General features: G+C 48.9%; 1 protein-coding gene and 1 long non-coding RNA gene across 5 annotated transcripts in view; one reads left to right on the forward strand and one right to left on the reverse strand.

Moving 5' to 3' along the window:
- The window catches only part of LOC140897168 (uncharacterized), a 12,267-nt gene extending 5,460 nt beyond the window's left edge, over nt 1-6,807 (reverse strand). Inside the window, exons 1-2 of the long non-coding RNA XR_012154689.1 lie at nt 6,648-6,807; nt 1,337-1,478 (exon numbers count right to left, since the gene is read on the reverse strand). This is a non-coding gene — a long non-coding RNA (uncharacterized lncRNA). The remainder of the gene's footprint in view (nt 1-1,336; nt 1,479-6,647) is intronic.
- SLC13A3 (solute carrier family 13 member 3) overlaps nt 5,514-17,378 on the forward strand; it is a 42,465-nt gene continuing 30,600 nt past the window's right edge. For 2 of the 4 annotated variants that reach the window (XM_073309550.1, XM_073309551.1), the window contains exon 1: nt 5,514-5,679. In XM_073309550.1, coding sequence (XP_073165651.1) covers nt 5,569-5,679 — 111 coding nt within the window. In that variant the 5' untranslated portion in view covers nt 5,514-5,568. Of the gene's footprint in view, nt 5,680-7,667; nt 7,762-12,091; nt 12,186-17,378 lie in introns of those variants that run through there. The other 2 variants (XM_073309553.1, XM_073309552.1) reach the window with 2 other exon arrangements.

The following is a 17,378-nucleotide window of genomic DNA, read 5'->3' on the forward strand; positions in this document are numbered from 1 at the left end:
ATCCTGACCAAATTCCAGCTTTACCTTCTTTACTACACTTGCCCCTGGACTTTCAATTGCATTAGTTACTCTTCAACTTCTATAAATATGATGGCAGTGTGTTACTGGTGCAGCATGAGTGCTGCATTTCCATCCCAGAGGCAGCTGCTTTTCAGTGGTGGGCTAAATGATCCCCATACACACAGGGTCCAGTTTTCATACTTGTCACCTAAGTGAGGGCACTAACTGTGCATTCGGGTGCTCAGATTGACAACTGGGTGCCCAAGTTTGAAAGGTGGGCTCCCCATCTGCAAATTGCTTTGGAGTCTGTTGCAGCTGAAGATGCTGTAGGGTATTGGTATGATTTTGGTCTTTTCCTTACTTTGGAGACAGCTCTACACTTGATACCAATTAGGATTCAGAAGCCTATCGTCACCAGATATGTTTGTATGGGGCTTGGGATAGGGTTTTTTCAGCGGAGGCCATTCAGCTCTGGAATAAATTGGCCCCTGTGGTCTGAAGAAACCCAGATGTGCTGGTCTTCAAAGCATGTTGCAAGAAATCTCTATTCTCCTAGGCTTTTTCTGAGGGGGGAGTGACTAGGGCTGAGTGGCGATGGCAGGAAGATGGGCTTGTGTTGCTGGGGAAGGGAGTTCAGTGATTGTTATATGTTGACAGCGAGTCAGTTTTTACTTTGACAGGTTTCAGAGTAGCAGCTGTGTTAGTCTGTATTTGTAAAAAGAAAAGGAGTACTTGTGGCACCTTAGAGACTAACCAATTTATTTGAGCATAAGCTTTCGTGAGCTACAGCTCACTTCATCGGATGCATTCAGTGGAAAATAAGTTTTTACTTTGTGTGTGTGTATTTTTAAACTGCCTTGTACTAGCACCTGGAGCGTTAAGCACATTTTACACTTTAAATAAATAGACAAAAGTAAATAAATGTTAATTAACCAAGTAATCTTAATGAGACAGTGACACTGCTCATATGAACAATGTCTGTTCAACCCCATAGATTGGGTTGATTTGTTTGCAGGTCACTCTGTATCCCTTAATCAGCTGATTAAGTGTAACTCGCTAACAAAGTCGTCAATTGGTTTCTTTAATTCTTAGTTACTGTGAAAGGAGATCAATCAACATGATGTGTGTGGCTCTCTTCCATCTTCTTTCCTTTGTCTGGGCTCTTCCTAATCTCAGTGCCCTTCTAGTGGAGACGGGAACATGTAGTGGGAAAAGCCTTACCTCTCTCAACCAGCCCAGTCTGCCCATTCCATTTGTTTTATCTGAGTCAGGTTTGACCTGCATTCTACTGTGAGAAGGAATAACTTCTAGTTATTTATAAGAACCTTTTAGTTACCTTGTTACTGGAGAAGTCATCTCTGGAAACATGCTCCTTCCACTGACAGCTATTTCACAGCTGTGCTGGCTGGTGTCTGAGTTCTGGGGACAATAGATTTGGAGCTGTTGGCTGTCATTACGCTGAGTTGTATTCTGTGATTCTGCAATCCAGAACGTAGAATTTTTCACTTTTGTCCCATGTATGTGTCTGAACAATATCTAAATAAAATATGCTCTAAATTATGGAGGAAGATGTAACGGGGAATGGGGAGCACAAAGAAAGCAAGAATCTAAGCTAAGCAGATCTGCAGCATTACCTTCCGCTATTGGACCATATCCTGACATCCTTTCTCAGGCAAAACTCCACTGATCTCAGTGAGAACTTTGCCTATATATTCACTTCTGGATTGTAATCCTATAGACCAGTGGGTCTCAACCCTTTTCACACGGGGTCTCCTATTCCATCTAGCTGGGGATCTCCTCCTATTTAGCAGTGTGGGAAAGATGAGGTGGTTATGACCCTAGGTCTGGAATTTTATTCCATAGATATCTGGATTGAAATGTAAATTTCATTCATGGGGCCAGATTTTCAAAGCATAGTGCAATGGCTACACCTATAACTATACAATCATACCTACCACACCTGCGGCCAACGAGAGCTTTTGCAGATGCCCTTTGAAATGCAGCCCTCCCACATCTTGTAAACATCGCAAACTGAGGAGCCCTGGATTTTTTATTTCCCTCTACCCTTCCCCTTCCTCTCCCACTTTTTCTTTAAAAAGCTCTAGACATTAACTGCAAAAACCTAATTCTAAGACTTCACGGCAGAGAATGCATTTGCTTGTGCAATTAGGCCTTGATCCCAGCTGAAGCCTCTCTGGGTGTTACTGTAATATAAATGTTAAATAATAATGAAGGTTACACAGTTAATGTTTCTGATGGAATCTTAACTTTACATTTCCTGCCTTTTGTAGCTTAACTGTGCAAAATTTAAAGTTACATGACATTTTTTGAATTGATTTCTATACTGAAGCTTTGCTTTAGATTTCTTAGTCTGGCAAAACCTCTATCTTTTAAAAATAAGGGCCTTATTTTCCAATGCCTTCTCCCTTGCAACTATGTAAGCAGGTGAGATCTCCCAAATCAGATTACTCCACACACACCTATGGGAATGCTTATCATTTTTGCACAAGCGTCAATGATGATATAAGGTGCAAGGCAATTGAGAATCGAGACTAGACTAAACTATCACAAAATGAAAATGAGAGCCTTGGAGTCTCGGGTGCACTGTGTATCCCACTACTTCATTTGTGCTAGGTTTACAGTGGTGCCATGGAGCCGGGCCCATGCTCAGAAGGGGCCCTGGCCTGCTCTGCTTGCATTATGCCCTGAGACCCCGCCAGCCCGCTGGCTTCCCCCAACCCCACCCACCACTTGCTCTCTCAGCTAACCTGCCGGTCAGCCGATGGCTCCTCTCCACCCCGTGGCCTCAACCCGCCTGCTTCTCTCTGCCCCCTGGCCAGACCCCAGTGCACCTCCAGCTCCAGGCAGTCTCTCCTTCCCACCACCTGTGGGGCCCTGCCTGTCTTCCTAGAGCTGATCCACCTGGGACTGATGCAGAAGCCTGGCCAGTTGTGGTGGAAGACAGTGTGGGGTGCTTGGCTGGGTCCCTCCAGGCAAGTGGGTCCTGACGGAGCCTGGGTGGGGCAGGCCCTGGCCTGGCTGATCTCACCACTCTCAAAGGGCTGGAGCGATTCCCCACCCTGGTACCTGCCCTGGTAGCTCATCCTGGCAGACACAGTCATATCCCAGCAGGGCCGGTGAGTGGGCTGGGTGGCAGGGTGTGGGGCAGTGGGTCTCTGGAGGGCCAGTGGGGGGTGCTGGGCTGTGAGGGGGCAGGGTAGATCTCTGTGTGTTGGGGCACTAGGGAACGGGGTTCTGTGTGGGGTGCTGGGCAGGGGTGGTGGTGTGTTGTGCATTTGTGGCAGGGTCTGGGGAGGTGCTGGGCATAGCGGGTCAGGGGAGGGGAGGGAGCGGGCTCTGGCCATAGGGAATCGTGGGGGTGTTCTGGTGTTGGGCAGGGGGGCTGTGTGACATGGCATGGGTCCACCCCCGAGGGAAGGGGCTGGCTGGCAGGCAGGCAGCACAGAGCTGGGCGGGCCATTATGCGTGGGGCAACTGCTGGTTTGTAAATAGTGCCCTCGCCGTGGGCTGGGTGAAGCGGGGCCGCCCCTGCCATGCCATGCCCCATTGTCCCCATGGGGGCCCACAAATATGTTTGGGGCCAGGACCACAAAAGGTTAATTTGGCCCTGTACTTCATGGTCTCTGGACCATTTGTTGAAGCTCATTCTCATACTGGGCCTTGGTATTCCCTGTAAAAGGCTTACATTACATTTAGGGGAGAAGCTGCCATTACCGTCCTTCTAAAGGCGACCAACTGCAGCATCACAAACACAGTGTTTCTTCATATTAGATACCCAAGGATAACAAAACATACACTGCTTGTGCTCACTAAACACTAGGGCCAGCCCAGAATCATCCCTGGTGTAACTACTGGTTTCAGTCCTGTTGAACCAGGAGTAAATTTGCTCCAAGGACAACACACTTCTAAAATGACTGAAAGGAAACACTATGGCAGGGGCTGCCAGCTTCTCTGTAATGTTTAAATGACTTGGCCTTGAGCTCATATTACTATATTATTTATTATTATTAAACTCTGAACTGTTTAACTTGGATGTTGCATATAAGCCCCCCAATACAGCAACTGTCCCTATTTCTCCTCACTTACAGCAATGCCAACTGGCAGAATAACTTGGGACTGCCAGCTCCACGTTGTAAAACGAGGGAAGTGGCTGCAGAAAGGCAGGCCCAGGCCCTACATCATCATGGCTAGTGTACTACTTGTGAAGCAAGTGTGATTAGTTTACAGCTGGATTCACTCTGAGTAGCCCTGTCATAGATGCAATCAGGCGCTTTTCAGTGATGAGGCTTTGAAGAGAGGGATCTGGTGTTTGATAACTGAGAAAACACTTCAGGATAGCTCCCTGTTGGCTGTAGAAAGGAGTCGGTGGCACCAGTGATTAATGCGGAGCTGTCTCCACCCCTATGGCACTCAGGGAGCCTAATTCATACCCAGAACACATGCAGCCAATGGCCCCTCGTGCTTCTGACTCCAGGCAGCACATTCCCGCATGACCTACCATCTGCTGGGCGGAGACCCATGAAGGGGGGAAGCCGCCATGACGGCAGGAAGCAGCAGCATCCGAGCAGGCTCAAGAGAGGGGGTTGCACTTCCCTGACATTCAAGCCAAAGGGGGGGGGGGGGAATGATGAGCAGCAGCGAGTCCCATGAGGCATGGGCAGCAGCAAGGACCGCGCTTCCTGCAGAAGGGTGGAGGCTAGGGAGAGCTGGTAGGGACCCTATTTCTGCACCCTCCGCTAGCAGGCCAGCTCTTCTTCCGCCAACTCTGGCTGGCCAGCTTAGGGAGCGCTCCAAGACTGGCGTGCCAGCAACCCGTGGGAGCTGGCTGTGGGACCCACAAGGGATGGGTCGTGCCCCCAGGATACTGAGCGATGGCTTCTGAGAGACCTGGGTGCAAAACCCCTCTTCCTTGCCCCCGCCCTGTCCCCAGCCTTGGGGCGGTTAGGGATTTCTAAGGCGCCCATCACGGTGGTATCTAGCCAGACTGGACAAGATCGCGCAGCCTAGTTCGCCGGAGTTCACCGCTCACCAGCTCCGTGGGGTTGCTTTGCACATCATGCGCCCTTCAGCTTGGGGAGGGGAAGCTGTTCTCTGTATCAAACAGCTCCCTCTCCTCCAGGCAACAGACAGGTGTCCTCTGCCGGGGACCCGCGCCGGCCTCTGGACTCCAGCTCCCGGGGCAGCGTGCGGGGGGCCTGCGGGTGGGGTGGCCGGAGCCTGGACAAGGCGGGATGGGGCTGGATGCGGGACCGGGGGTGGAAGGAATGAGGAGCGGGGTTGTCATGCGGGTGCGTGTGTGTGTGTGTATGTCCGGACGTGGGGGGCAGGGGAGGGGTGTCCGGAGCCGGGGTGTGTGTGTGCCCCGGGTAGAGGGGCGGGGTGTCCGAGGGAGGGGGCTGAAGGCCAGCAGCAGTGGCCCCGTGCTCTGTGCCGCCCCCAGGTAAGAGCCCTCCCTTCCTCCCCCCGGAGTAACTCTCCTCCCCCCGGGATAAAGCGGCGGCCCCTGCGCCCGGGCGCACTCGGGTCCAGCTGGGTGTCTGTCGGGCTATGGCAGCGATCGGAGCCCTAGTGAAGAAAGTGTGGAGTATCCGCCGGTTCCTGGTGTTACTCTGCACCCCGCTGGTGCTGCTGCCCATCATCATCAGCCTGCCCCCCAAGGTAACCCCTTCTCTTGCCCCCCCGCCCTTGGAGCCCCACAGGGGATCCCTCCCGCCTGCCCCCAGGGATTCCCGATTCCCCTGCTTGTCTCCAAGAGACACCTCCAGACCTGGCCCCCTAGCAACCCCCCTCCCTCCATCCCAGGGAGCCCCGCCCGCCGTGCTCGCTGCCCCGAGGGGAGCCCCTGCCCTGCCTGCCATGCTCCCTCCCCACATCTCTTCTGTCCCCTTTCGCAGGGCAAGTCACCTACCTGCCCCCTAGCCACTCCCCGCTGCCCTGCCTGCTCTGGGCCAGGTGCTCCCGCCCTGGAGCGCCCCAGCTGGAACCGATCCGCCACCGGCCCAGCGCCTCGTCTGCCCCTGGGGCCTCCCCCGGGCCGGGGCTGTCTCGCGGTCCCGGCGGAGCCCGGCCTTGGCGCCTTTGGATGCAGCAGGGACCGCAGCCAGCGAGCTGGTGTCCAACTCTTAGAACTTTCCGCCGGGTCTCTCGGCGCCAAGCGCCGGCTTCTCAGAGCCGCGTTTCGCTGGCACTGGGCGCCCGGCAGCGGGGACCCACAGCCAGCCCCGGCTCCACGTGCGATGTATGCCCCGCTCCTGCGCTCCCTTCCCCGCTCTGCGCCCGGCCAGGGCACTGCGGAAAGGCTGCGCCCGTGCCCGGCTCCAAGTGCCCCCCTCCAGCCCGTCGGCACTCGCCGCACCTGGTACATGAGCGTGTTTTCCAGACCCTTTCCAGTCAAGTCATTGGCGACACTGGGGCTGGCTTCCATGCGGGTCTGAATCCCCTCCCCGGACAGCCTGCCCTCCCTGCTGACTGCCTGGGGAGAGCTTTCCCTCACCCACCAGAAGAAGACAAGGGAACCAGCCGCACTATGCCCTGAAGGAGCATTTCAAGTCAGGAGACCTCATGAACCTTCCCACCCCAGCTTTCCCCACCCGATCCTCAGTGTTTGCTTGATAAATGATAAATACCTGATGGAAACGGTGCCTCCAGCTCCATAGAGGGTAGAATGGCATTGGATTCCTGAGCCTGGGAAAACTGCACTGCACAGGGCCCCCTGCACAGATGGGGCCACACATCTCACAGGGGGAAAGAGAGAAGGCAGAGGGAATTAGATCTATGGTCCATACCCGCCAGAGTACACTACGGGTCAGATTCTACAGCATGGCATTAAGCCCCTGGCACGGTGAGCAGAGTCTGGCCTGAGGGTGAAAATAAGGCCGGATGACTGTGAGCCTATGACTGTGAGCTGCGCTGGCTGCTTAGCCATTACCCTGCGTGGTTTTATCCCTAACTGGTTTGGGCCGTGGCTACTCTGGCTCTCTTCCCCTGTTGTGCTACCACAGCTGTGGATAGCGTAGTTTCTTGAGCTAGATTCCTGCTTGGTTTAACTGCCAGGAAGGCGTTTTCTGAGGAGCGGTCCCTGTCGGGACACTGGAAGTCCATCATTTTTTACTCTGGGGGACTTGGGGTGGAAGTGAGTTCAGGGGCAGGGCCTGTGCTTAGTTTAACTCTTTTGATGTCTTGGTGAAAAGCTGCTTTGTTGTAGGATGCAGATACAGTGATGTTAACTGTGATGTGTATTTATATATTTGTGAAAGTGCCTAGAGATTTGGTGGGGCGGGGAGAGGGCAGCGATAGCTCCAAACAAACCAATCCAACCCAGGGTGGTGGGAATATTGACTAATGCAGAACTAAGCAAGAAGGGTCTCAGAACTGGCTACAATTAAGTGGAATATGCTAAGATCTGGCACTAACTAGTATGGGATTCTACTCTTTCAACCTTCCTAGGATACTGAGTACTTAGAATGTTTTTCATCAGTAGATCTCAAAGGGAAACTTAGGTACAGAGAGATGAAGTGACATGGCCAAGGTTACCCAGCAGGCCAGTAGAGCTACTAACCCAGGATTCCAGAGTCCCAGCATAGTGTTCTATCTACTAGGTACACTGCCTCCCCAACTGTAAGGCAATCCCAAGATCTACACCCAAGAACAGCTTTCTCAGGAGAGCCAAAAGTTGCAGGTTTGGTGTTAGCATTGTGGCTGGATTCTCAATAAAGTGATGCATGGACCACAATATGCCCAGTGAGTATTACATGGTTTCAATGGCTTGTTATCATTCCCTCTTACAAGCAGTGTTGCGAAATATGGCATTTTGCAGGTGTGGGATGTGCTTGTAAACAGGCAACCTTTGTTATCATGACTGACGAAGCTTCTTGAGTGAATATTTGGATTATTTTGTACAAGCTGTTTTTAGTTTAGGATTTGGGCTTGGGGACTGTGTGTTAGACAGCAGAGCAAGTGACATGTCTTTACAGTGAATGCTGAAAACCTTCTTGGGGAAATACAGGATTTTTACAAATCACACAGAGTTTGGCTAGATGTCTAGAATGACTTGTATTTCCTCTCAGGAGACTTGGGGTATTTCACCCCAATGATTGGGAAGTTTTTTGCCACTGACTTAAATGGGGCCAGGATTTCACCCTTGAATTCACATCATGACTCAGATCCACTTGAAAATGAATTTGTTCCTGTCAGCAAAAATTGGGCACAGTTCAGTATGTTTGGCAGTCTCTTCTCAAGAGAAGCTCTGGACTGGAACAACCATGGCTATAGCAGGTCATGATTCACGTGCATTCGCAGAGCTGTGTTGGGGACACCTGTGTAGTCTACTGACTTTGTGCATGGCTCTAGTCAGATAAAACCTACACATCCAAAGTCACAACATGAATCCCTGAAATAAAAAAGAAAGAAGAAGAAGAGGCAGGAACATTGTTTTAGTTGATGTCACCACACAGTAGCAGTGAGAATTCCTTTATGGAATTAAAATCCATAGTTTCCATTTTGCATAACTGTTGTTTTGGATGATGTCTTACTAAGTGCACATGAAATCTTTTGATTGTTTCAAAGGGCAGAAATAAGATTACATAACAGGTATCTAATTCCTTCTGCAGACTTGTAAATAGCTCATTATATTAGCTTGTGCATTCATTTTCTGTGGCTGAACAAGTGACTAAAACTTTTAATGGTTTCCCTTTTGAAGCTGACACTGATGTAGGTCCAGGCATACAATCTGTGGTAGAAGAAGCATGCTGTGTGTTAAATGCAGACTCTTGTCTTGGGGTATGTCTACACTACAAACTTAGGTCACCTTGCAGCCACCACAGTAATTACTGCAGTAGTGCCTGTCTACACTACTCTCCTTGAGTCGGTAGTGCATGTCCTCACCAGGAGCACTTCCATTGACCTAAGAGGGACAGTGTGGGGAGCTGAGAGCCTGGTCTCTCAGCTCTACTGGCAGCTCCCTGCCAGGACCCTGGCTGCCCCACAGGCTCCTGGGGTCCTGGTGGGCTACCTCCCATTCTGCTCCCTGTTCCCCACCGGGAGAGGGGAAGTTGCCCAGGGCTTCCTGCCTGCCCCTTCCCTGCCAGGTGTGGGGAGGAAGTCACCCCAGCTTCTTGTCCTGGCTCCCAGCTGGGATCCGAGTCCAAAGTCCCCTGGGCTTCTCACCCTGGTTCCCAGCTGGGAGCAGGGTCCACCTGCCCAGCTCTCTGAGGGAGCAGGGCTTTCTTGTCATAAGCTGCCTTATGTCGACCTAACTTTGTAGTATAGACCAGCCCTTGGAAGCCCAGACTCAGCAGTTCTAATATACTGGTAGCTCACTCCTCATGTGCACGTCCACACAGTTCAGCATGATTTGCACTTTTTTGCTCTAGAAAGACCCAATATTTAGAAGAGTGGAGGGGATTGCAGCTCAGAACTGGGCATTGTGTGCGGGGGGTGCTGCAGATCAGTGTTTCGGCACATTGTGGGGTACAGTGCGGAGAGCCAAGGACTGGAATAGCAGTAGCGGCTGCAGGTCAGGTTACAGAGGCGTTGGCAGAGTTGCATGTGGCAAACTTTCACCGTGTCTGACTCAGCTATGTTAGCAATTAGTCTTTAATTTTCATGAGCTCTAAATTCAGTCTCAATTTTAAAAATTGCTGCTTCACTGCCATTACTATCTGTATTACTTTAAAGCCAAATTCCTGGTGTAGTGACTATAAATCAGGGCAGAATTTGGCCCTGCATGTTTAAAACAAATCTGAGCGGCAATTTCACTATCTGAACCATGCCGTCCTCCTTAAGTTTAGAGTATGGATGAGTCTACAGCTGGAAGTCACTCTTGCAGAGTGTCATTTGTTCACATTCGAGGTAAAACCTCGGGTGTCAAAATATAAATTGACTCATTTTTCTTGAGCAAGCAAAGAACCTTACTTAGGTATCCACGTGGGATTAAATTCTGAGGTCTGGAACTGTGTTTAACCTGTCCTGCACAGCCTCAGCAGCAGGCTGGGAAATGAAGGACACCGGTTACATATATAACAATGTTCACCAAGAGGCTTGAACAGGCAGTCTCAGCAGGTGAGGGGAGCCCATGTGGTGGCGTAGCAGATGGCATAGTGGCTTGTAAAAGGAACGTGTGGTGGCTGTGGAACATATGCCATTAACTGCCTGGCTGAAGTTAAATGACTGACTTAGAACGGACAGCTGCTAGAAACCTCATTGATTTGGGGGTTTCTCAAACCAGCTTCTTATGATCCAGGCCCTCAGTGAAGGTAATAAAGCTAGATCAGGTGCAAGTCCATGCATTGATTTAATATATAATCTATCTGTTGGCATAGTAGCTAAACCCTGATAAATATATATGATGAACACCCTGGGCCAGTACCTCAGCCCCCCGTCCTGGAAGCTTTGAGCAGCATAAAGCAGTTGGAAAGTTGCCCTAAGGCAAGCCCTGATTGTAGAGGAATCCCTTGGTAATAAGAAGCCACAGTAGCTAGCTCTATGCAGCCCATTCCCCACACCCTTAGGCAGGAGGGAGCACGACAGAGTTGGGTGGAGGGCAGAGTTCACTGTGCTCTGGTGAGCTATGCCAGTGTAATTGCCTCGAGGGGGGTATTAACAGTCAGTGGAAGTTAGATCTGGTGGGTATTGGTCCAGCTGTGCATTGTAGTGTTCAGTGATCACTCGGTGCTTAATGTGCTTTATTCTGTGTCCTGTTCCAACTAGCTAAGCAGCTTCACAGCACCCCTCACAGACTCTCTGCCTTGGAAGCTCAGCCCTTAAAGGCCCAGATCCTAATGTCACAGGTGGCCCCCACATCCACCCCTACCTTATGTACTGGAACCACACCAGTTCTGCTGCCAAAGGGCCCTCCACAGCCATGAAGGAGAGGCTGGATTTTGGCCATAACACAATACACTTCTTAATATCTTTTAAAGGGGACTGGAGATGTGGGGCCTAATGTACAGCATTTAAACAGAACCGTTATCTTAGGTCTCAGTTTGGCCTAAGCACTGAGCACTATGAGCACTATGGGGGCTGGGTGTGGGAGGTGGGGTTGAGTTATTCAAGGTCTTCAGGGTTTTTTAACTCTACTCCGTAAAAGCTCCACTGGAATTGTGAAGGCCAATTAATGTAAATGACAGATCCCCTGGAAAGCCAAACCAGCTGACCCAATTTCCATTCACAAGGGATGGATGACCCCCTCTGCATTGTGGGTCAAAGGGCAAAGATTCATCCGGACTTGCACTGGAACTGCAAGAAACCACAAACTTAACACGAGGAAAATCCTAAGTGGGCCAAGGCTCCCTGAAAAGATTTGAACTCCTCAGTGAACCTTTCAGTGGACATGATCCGAGTGTGCACCCAGGTGACATTCACCTGGCTAGGAGTTTCCTTATGAACAGTGGCACAGGGTGTTTCTCCGATTTTTGATAGCTTTGGGTGTCAGAGGATTGAAAGTCCACCAGTCAAGTTGGGGCCCTTCCATTGCTGCTCATCCCCCACCCCTCCATCCATACTGAGGGGACGCTGTTAAGAAAACTTCACCATTAGCCCCCTGCAGTGCAGCGACAGCTCCGGTTGTAAGCAGAGATACCACATAAAGAGGGCTGTGCGAGTACATACATTGGCAGACAGACTGCAGGATCCTGGCATGCTGACATTTGAATGGCACCTCCTGCATTTGTCAATGCTCTCTGAGGGAGTCACATCCTTGACGGAGGAGACCCTGGGGAAACTGGCATCATCTGTACTTCCACCTGCCTCTCTCACAGGTGGGACAGAGAAAGTCCTACCTCAGAGGCAGGTTTGGCTGGATTCCAGCACGTGCTCCCTCAGTGGGAGCTGAAACAATGAAAGGGCAATGTGTCAGACTATGCATTAAGTGCCACTGTCATAAATATAAAGGGAAGAGCGACCACCTTTCTGTATACAGTGCTATAAAATCTCTCCTGGCCAGAGGCAACATCCTGTTACCTGTAAAGAGTTAAGAAGCTCAGCTAACCCAGCTGGCACCTGACCCAAAGGACCAATAAGGGGACAACATACTTTCAAGTCTTGGGGGAGGCTTTTGTTGTGCTCTTTGTTTATGTGGTGGTTCTCTCTTGGGACTGAGAGAGGCCAGACAGAAATCCATCTCCTCCAACCCATCCTAATCCAAGTCAATATTGCAACCAGTATAGGTAAGCCAGGCAAGGCAGATTAGTTTATCTTTTGTTTTATCTGAATTTTCCCTGTGTTAAGAGGGAGGTTTATTCCTGTTTTCTGTAACTTTAAGGTTTTGCCCAGAGTGGGATCCTCTGTGTTTTAAGTCTGAATACCCTGTAAAGTATTTTCCGTCCTGATTTTACAGAGATGATTTTTACCTTTCTTTTTTTTAATAAAATCCTTCTTTTAAGAACCTGACTGATTTTTTCCATTGTTCCAAGATCCAGGGGTTTGGGTCTTTGATGATTTTGTAACAAATTGGTTAGGATATTATTCTCAAGCCTCCTCCAGAAAGGGGGTGTGTAGGGGTGAGGGAGATATTTTGGGGGAAGTCTTCTCCAAGTGGTCTCTTTCCCTGTTCTTTGTTTAAAACGCTTCTTGGTGGCAGCATACTGTTCAAGGACAAGGCAAAGTTTGTACCTTGGGGAAGTTTTTAACCTAAGCTGGTAAGAATAAGCTTAGGAGGTCTTTCATGTGGGTCCCCACATCTGTATCCTAGAGTTCAGAGTGGGGAAGGAACCTTGTCAGCCACAATGCAAGGTTTCCTGAGGAAGTGCATCTCCCTTACCACACTTTGCACCAAGGCCCCTCGGGTCACCCCCACCTCTCTGGCTGCTGCTGAAATTCTTGAATATCTAACCCAAGAACTGGAGGGGGAGTTGTGAACTTTGGGCATAGGGGGCACTTTTAATGAGCTGTGCAAAGTGCTTGTTACAACTGCTTCTAATGAACTCAGGGTCTACAGTCCCCTGGCTTGGCAGCATCTGCTGTAGCCAGGCCTGCTACCAGGGGCTCTAATCAAGTGTTTAATGCCCAATGCTGTCTAAAAACACAGGTTCAATCCCTTAATGAACACAGGTCAACTTAGAACTAACTCAGAAGCAAGATATAGGAGCTGGCAGGCTTGGAAGCAATGGATATCTCCTGCCTGGAGTAAGGAAACTTAACGGCTCCCAGGAAATGGTTACAGCTCTCACATTTAAAAGCAATGAGCAGGAACTACTTTCAAACTATGTAGTAATAGTGGGTGTCTGAGGCTGACTGGAGATGATGGGTGGTGTCCATAGAGCCCAGTGGGCTAGCAGCATCAAGGTTGCGAGAGGAAGTGATTGCAAGAATGGGGTATGGTGCACTGGTGAGAAGGCATGTGCAGAATGAAAAGCAGTGATATCTATTGCTTAGAGTGGGGGCCTGGGAGTTAGGGCTTCTGGGTTCTATCTCTGCTTCTGGGAAGGGAGTGTAGTCTAGCCGGTGAGAACACAGAATTGGGATCCAAGCTCTGCCATTGATTTGCAGCGTGACCTTGGGTAAGTCATTTAACCTCTGTTTGCTAGCCAGAATGTTTGCAGACAAGGCATGTTTTACATGATGATTTACAGAATAATTGCAAGAAGCGAGTATTCTGAGTGGAAACCTGCTTGTGGTCACCCACTCCGTGATTAGACCATGTGACCAATCAAAACAATATGAATGTCAAATTGTGAACAGTTTGCAAGCAACCTGGAGGTTGATAGGTATTTGTATGCCAGATAATGGTGATCAAAGGTGAAATCCTCACCTCTGCTATGACCCCTTTACACTGGGCAGAAGGGCCAGAGTGTTGAATGGCGATCTAAAGGTTCTGGCCCGGGGAGGAATCCCCTGTCACAAGAACTGAGTAAGGTCCTCTCCCACCTTGGCTTTCCTGGCATAGGTGTGTGTGGCTGAGGGCCTCAGGGGTGTATTGGTTGTGGGGCTGTAGTACACAGCATGGCAGCCCAAGGAGGCTGTTGTAATTTGGAGAGGCCCTTTGATGCTATCCAAATTCTGCCAGGGGACTGTGACTATCACCAAGCCGCAGCATGGTTCCTCATTGTGGAGGCAGAGAAAGGGAGTTCTGAGTACCAGTAGCAGGTACAAGAGCTTAAGGTATCAATATGTGTGTATAGAAGTGGTTGCAAACTGTTAGCCTTACTGATTCTTCTCCCTAGCCTGTGACAAATGGCAGGGAGGGCTTAAGCAGCCAATGGGCTGATGAATGTGCATTGCCCAGCAAATTTTGTCTGACCAAGAAAGTCTTCCAATAGCTCCCATAACACTGTCCCTCCAAGTCCCTGAAGTCCCTCCAAGATGTCAGCTCATGCCTTTTGATGGGTTGTTCCTGTCCCCTCCTTCAAGCTGCCAGGCAGTGGAAGTCTGTCTTCTGCAGTAACACTTGCTAGGTGAGGCTTGGCTTCCTCTGCCATTGCAGAGTTCGCAGTAGGTACCATAGTATGAAAAATCCCGGATTCATCAGTGGAACAAAGGTATTTCTTGGGCACAGTGGAGCAGAGGCCATTCTCTAACGAGCCAGTTTTGTCTCTGGTAAAACTGGAAGCAGCTCCGGGGCAGTGCAGGGTTGCCCAAGACTTCCCTAGCAATCATTAAATGGTTAAAAATTAACCCAATCACAAGACCCACTTGAAAGTTTGCATTTGCTACCAAAAATTATCTGAACTTTAATTGAGCTAGAGACTTATTTATTCCCCAAATCCCTACGCTGCATGGGAGGGCGGGGGGAAGCAGAGTGGTGCTGGTATGCAACGGCTCTGCAGAGTGGGATATAGTATGATGGGCAGAAGGAACACATTGCTACATATTCCCTGGGTGATGCATGCTGCACAGACAGTATATGCATTGGATGTGGGGGACCTGACCACCCCACCAACTAGCAAAGCAGTTACCCTGGCCAAAGAACACTGGCTACGATGGCAGGCAAACATCAGTTGAATGTAGACACCTAACTCCCTTAATGCTTACTAACCAACCTCCCAGGGGCTGGGAGCACTAGTTCATTAACATTTGCAGAGTGCTTTGATCATTCAAAATGTTCAGTTTCATTAAGGACTTTTAGAGGCTGTGGGTGTTGTTCTTGGGGATCCTTACTCCTAATCAAAATTTGGGTGGGTGCTGTTGAAGATACACTCCTTGTTTTAAATGAAAACTTTTCTTTGGTTGGGGTCCAACCACTTTTTGTTCTGAACTAAGTTACATCAAGAAAATGACAGTTCTGTCAAAAATACCACATTGGCTATTTTTGTTATTGATTAATAGATGACACCACAAAATTGCAACGAGACACTTCAGAATGATGGTACAATTCTTCACGCCTGGTTGTGTCTGTAAACCTTGGCTTTTGATTCTGCACTGCAAGTAAATTATTAGACTACAAGTTGTATCCCATTGAGTTGAATTGCTTAATTCATATGTAGAAATTGTCAGTGTTCTTTTTGGAAAATAAAAACTCTTGTCTTTACAACTAGCCCTCTGAATTGTGCTTTTATCTAACCTGATCAGTTGAGAGCTTCGTTGATGGAGCTCTTGCACTGGGATGCTGACAAACAGCTTAAATCACTGGTACAAGAGACAGAACATGACACCTGAGTTGAAATTCATTTTGGTGAAACTTTCCTTTCTGGAAGCTGAAGAGGATTGGGCAATAGGGAAAAAAGGTCATTTGATCTTGCAAAGTTTCTGGAACTTGGACTGAGGGCAAAAAAATATTTGCATTACAGTCTGTAAACTCTGTTGGAAAACCCAGGGTGTTAGCAACCTTCATCTCATCTGAGCAGCATTGTAGGCAGAAGATTAACAACATAATTAGTCAAGTGGATCATTTCTCTGTTTCCTTTATTGCCGGCTCTCCCCACAATCACTCTCAAGGGCATAGAGGGGTCTCAGTGCAAAAGTTAATGCAGTCCCTGGAGGATTTATTGTTGCTGGTGTCTGGAAGGATCAATGCACATTTCCCTTCCCATTCCAGCCAGGTTTTGCTCCTCCTGCTCCCATCCCTGTGCAGATCCGTAGGCGTAAGGAATGGGAGGAAAAAATAGTGCATGAAGACAACTGACTTTCCTCTCGGTGACAAGGGAGATGTACCCACCCCTAATGTGGAGGCACAGAGCCTCCATACACATATCCCAATGCCCATGGCAAAGCCCCTGAGATGTGCATGGATATTAAGGAGTCCTTAGGTTCTAGGTCCTGAACCCTCCCTTCATTCCACAGAAGGAAAACTAGGGAAATGTGATCTAGATGAAATTACTGTAAGGTGTGTGCACAACTTGTTGAAAGACCATACTCAAAAAGCAGGTATCAAGGATTCACTGTCAAACTTGGAGGATTTATCTAGTGGGGTTATACAAGGGTCAGTGCTGGATCAAGTGTTGTTCAATATTTTCATTAATGACTTGGATAATGAAGTGGAGGGCATGCTTATAAAATTTGCAGATGACACCAAACTGGGAGGGGTTGCACACTTTTGGAGGACAGAATTAGAATTAAAAATTACCTTGATAAATTGGAGAATTGGTCTGAAATCTACAAAATGAAATTCAGTAAAGATGTGCAAAGTGCACTTGGGAAGGAAAAATCAAAGCACAACTACAAAATGGGAAATAACTGGCTACGTCGTAGTACTTTAGAAAAGGATTTGGGGGATACAGTGGATCACAAATTGAACATGAGCCAACAATGTGATGTAGTTGTGAAAAGGCAAATATTCCTGCATGTATGTGTAGAAATGTTGTATGCCAGGCAAAGGAGGTAATTGTTTTGCTCGCTTGGCACTGGTGAGGCCTCAGCTGGAGTACTGTGTCCGTTTTTGGGTGCTGCATTTTAAGAAAGATCTAGACAATTTGGACAGAGTCCAGAGAAGAGCAACAAAAATGCTAAAAGGTTTAGAAAACTTGACTTATGAGAAAAGGTTAAAAAAAACACTGGGCTTGCTTAGTCTTGAGAACAGAAGACTGAGGTGGACCTGATAATAGTCTTCAGATATATTAATGGCTGTTATAATGAGGATGGAGAGCAATTGCTCTCCACTGGAGGTAGGACAGGAAGTAATGGGCTTAATCTGCAGCAAGGGAGATTTAGGGTAGACATTAGGAAAAACTCTCTAACTATAAGGATAGTGACATACTGGACTAGACTTCCAAGGGTGGTTGTGGAATCCCTGTTATTGAAAGTTTTAAGAACAGGTTGAAGCAGCATGTGTCAGGGATGTTTTAGGTATGATCAGCCCTGGACTAGATGACATTTTGAGGTCCCTTCCAGCCCTGCATTTCTATGATTTTAATCCTGCCCCAATGGAATGATCTGGGGAAAATTCTACATAGATGAGGGGTGAGACCCTCCTATGCTCTCCCTAC

Source organism: Lepidochelys kempii, chromosome 13 (genome assembly GCF_965140265.1).
Source record: "Lepidochelys kempii isolate rLepKem1 chromosome 13, rLepKem1.hap2, whole genome shotgun sequence".
Lineage (NCBI taxonomy): Eukaryota > Metazoa > Chordata > Testudines > Cheloniidae > Lepidochelys > Lepidochelys kempii.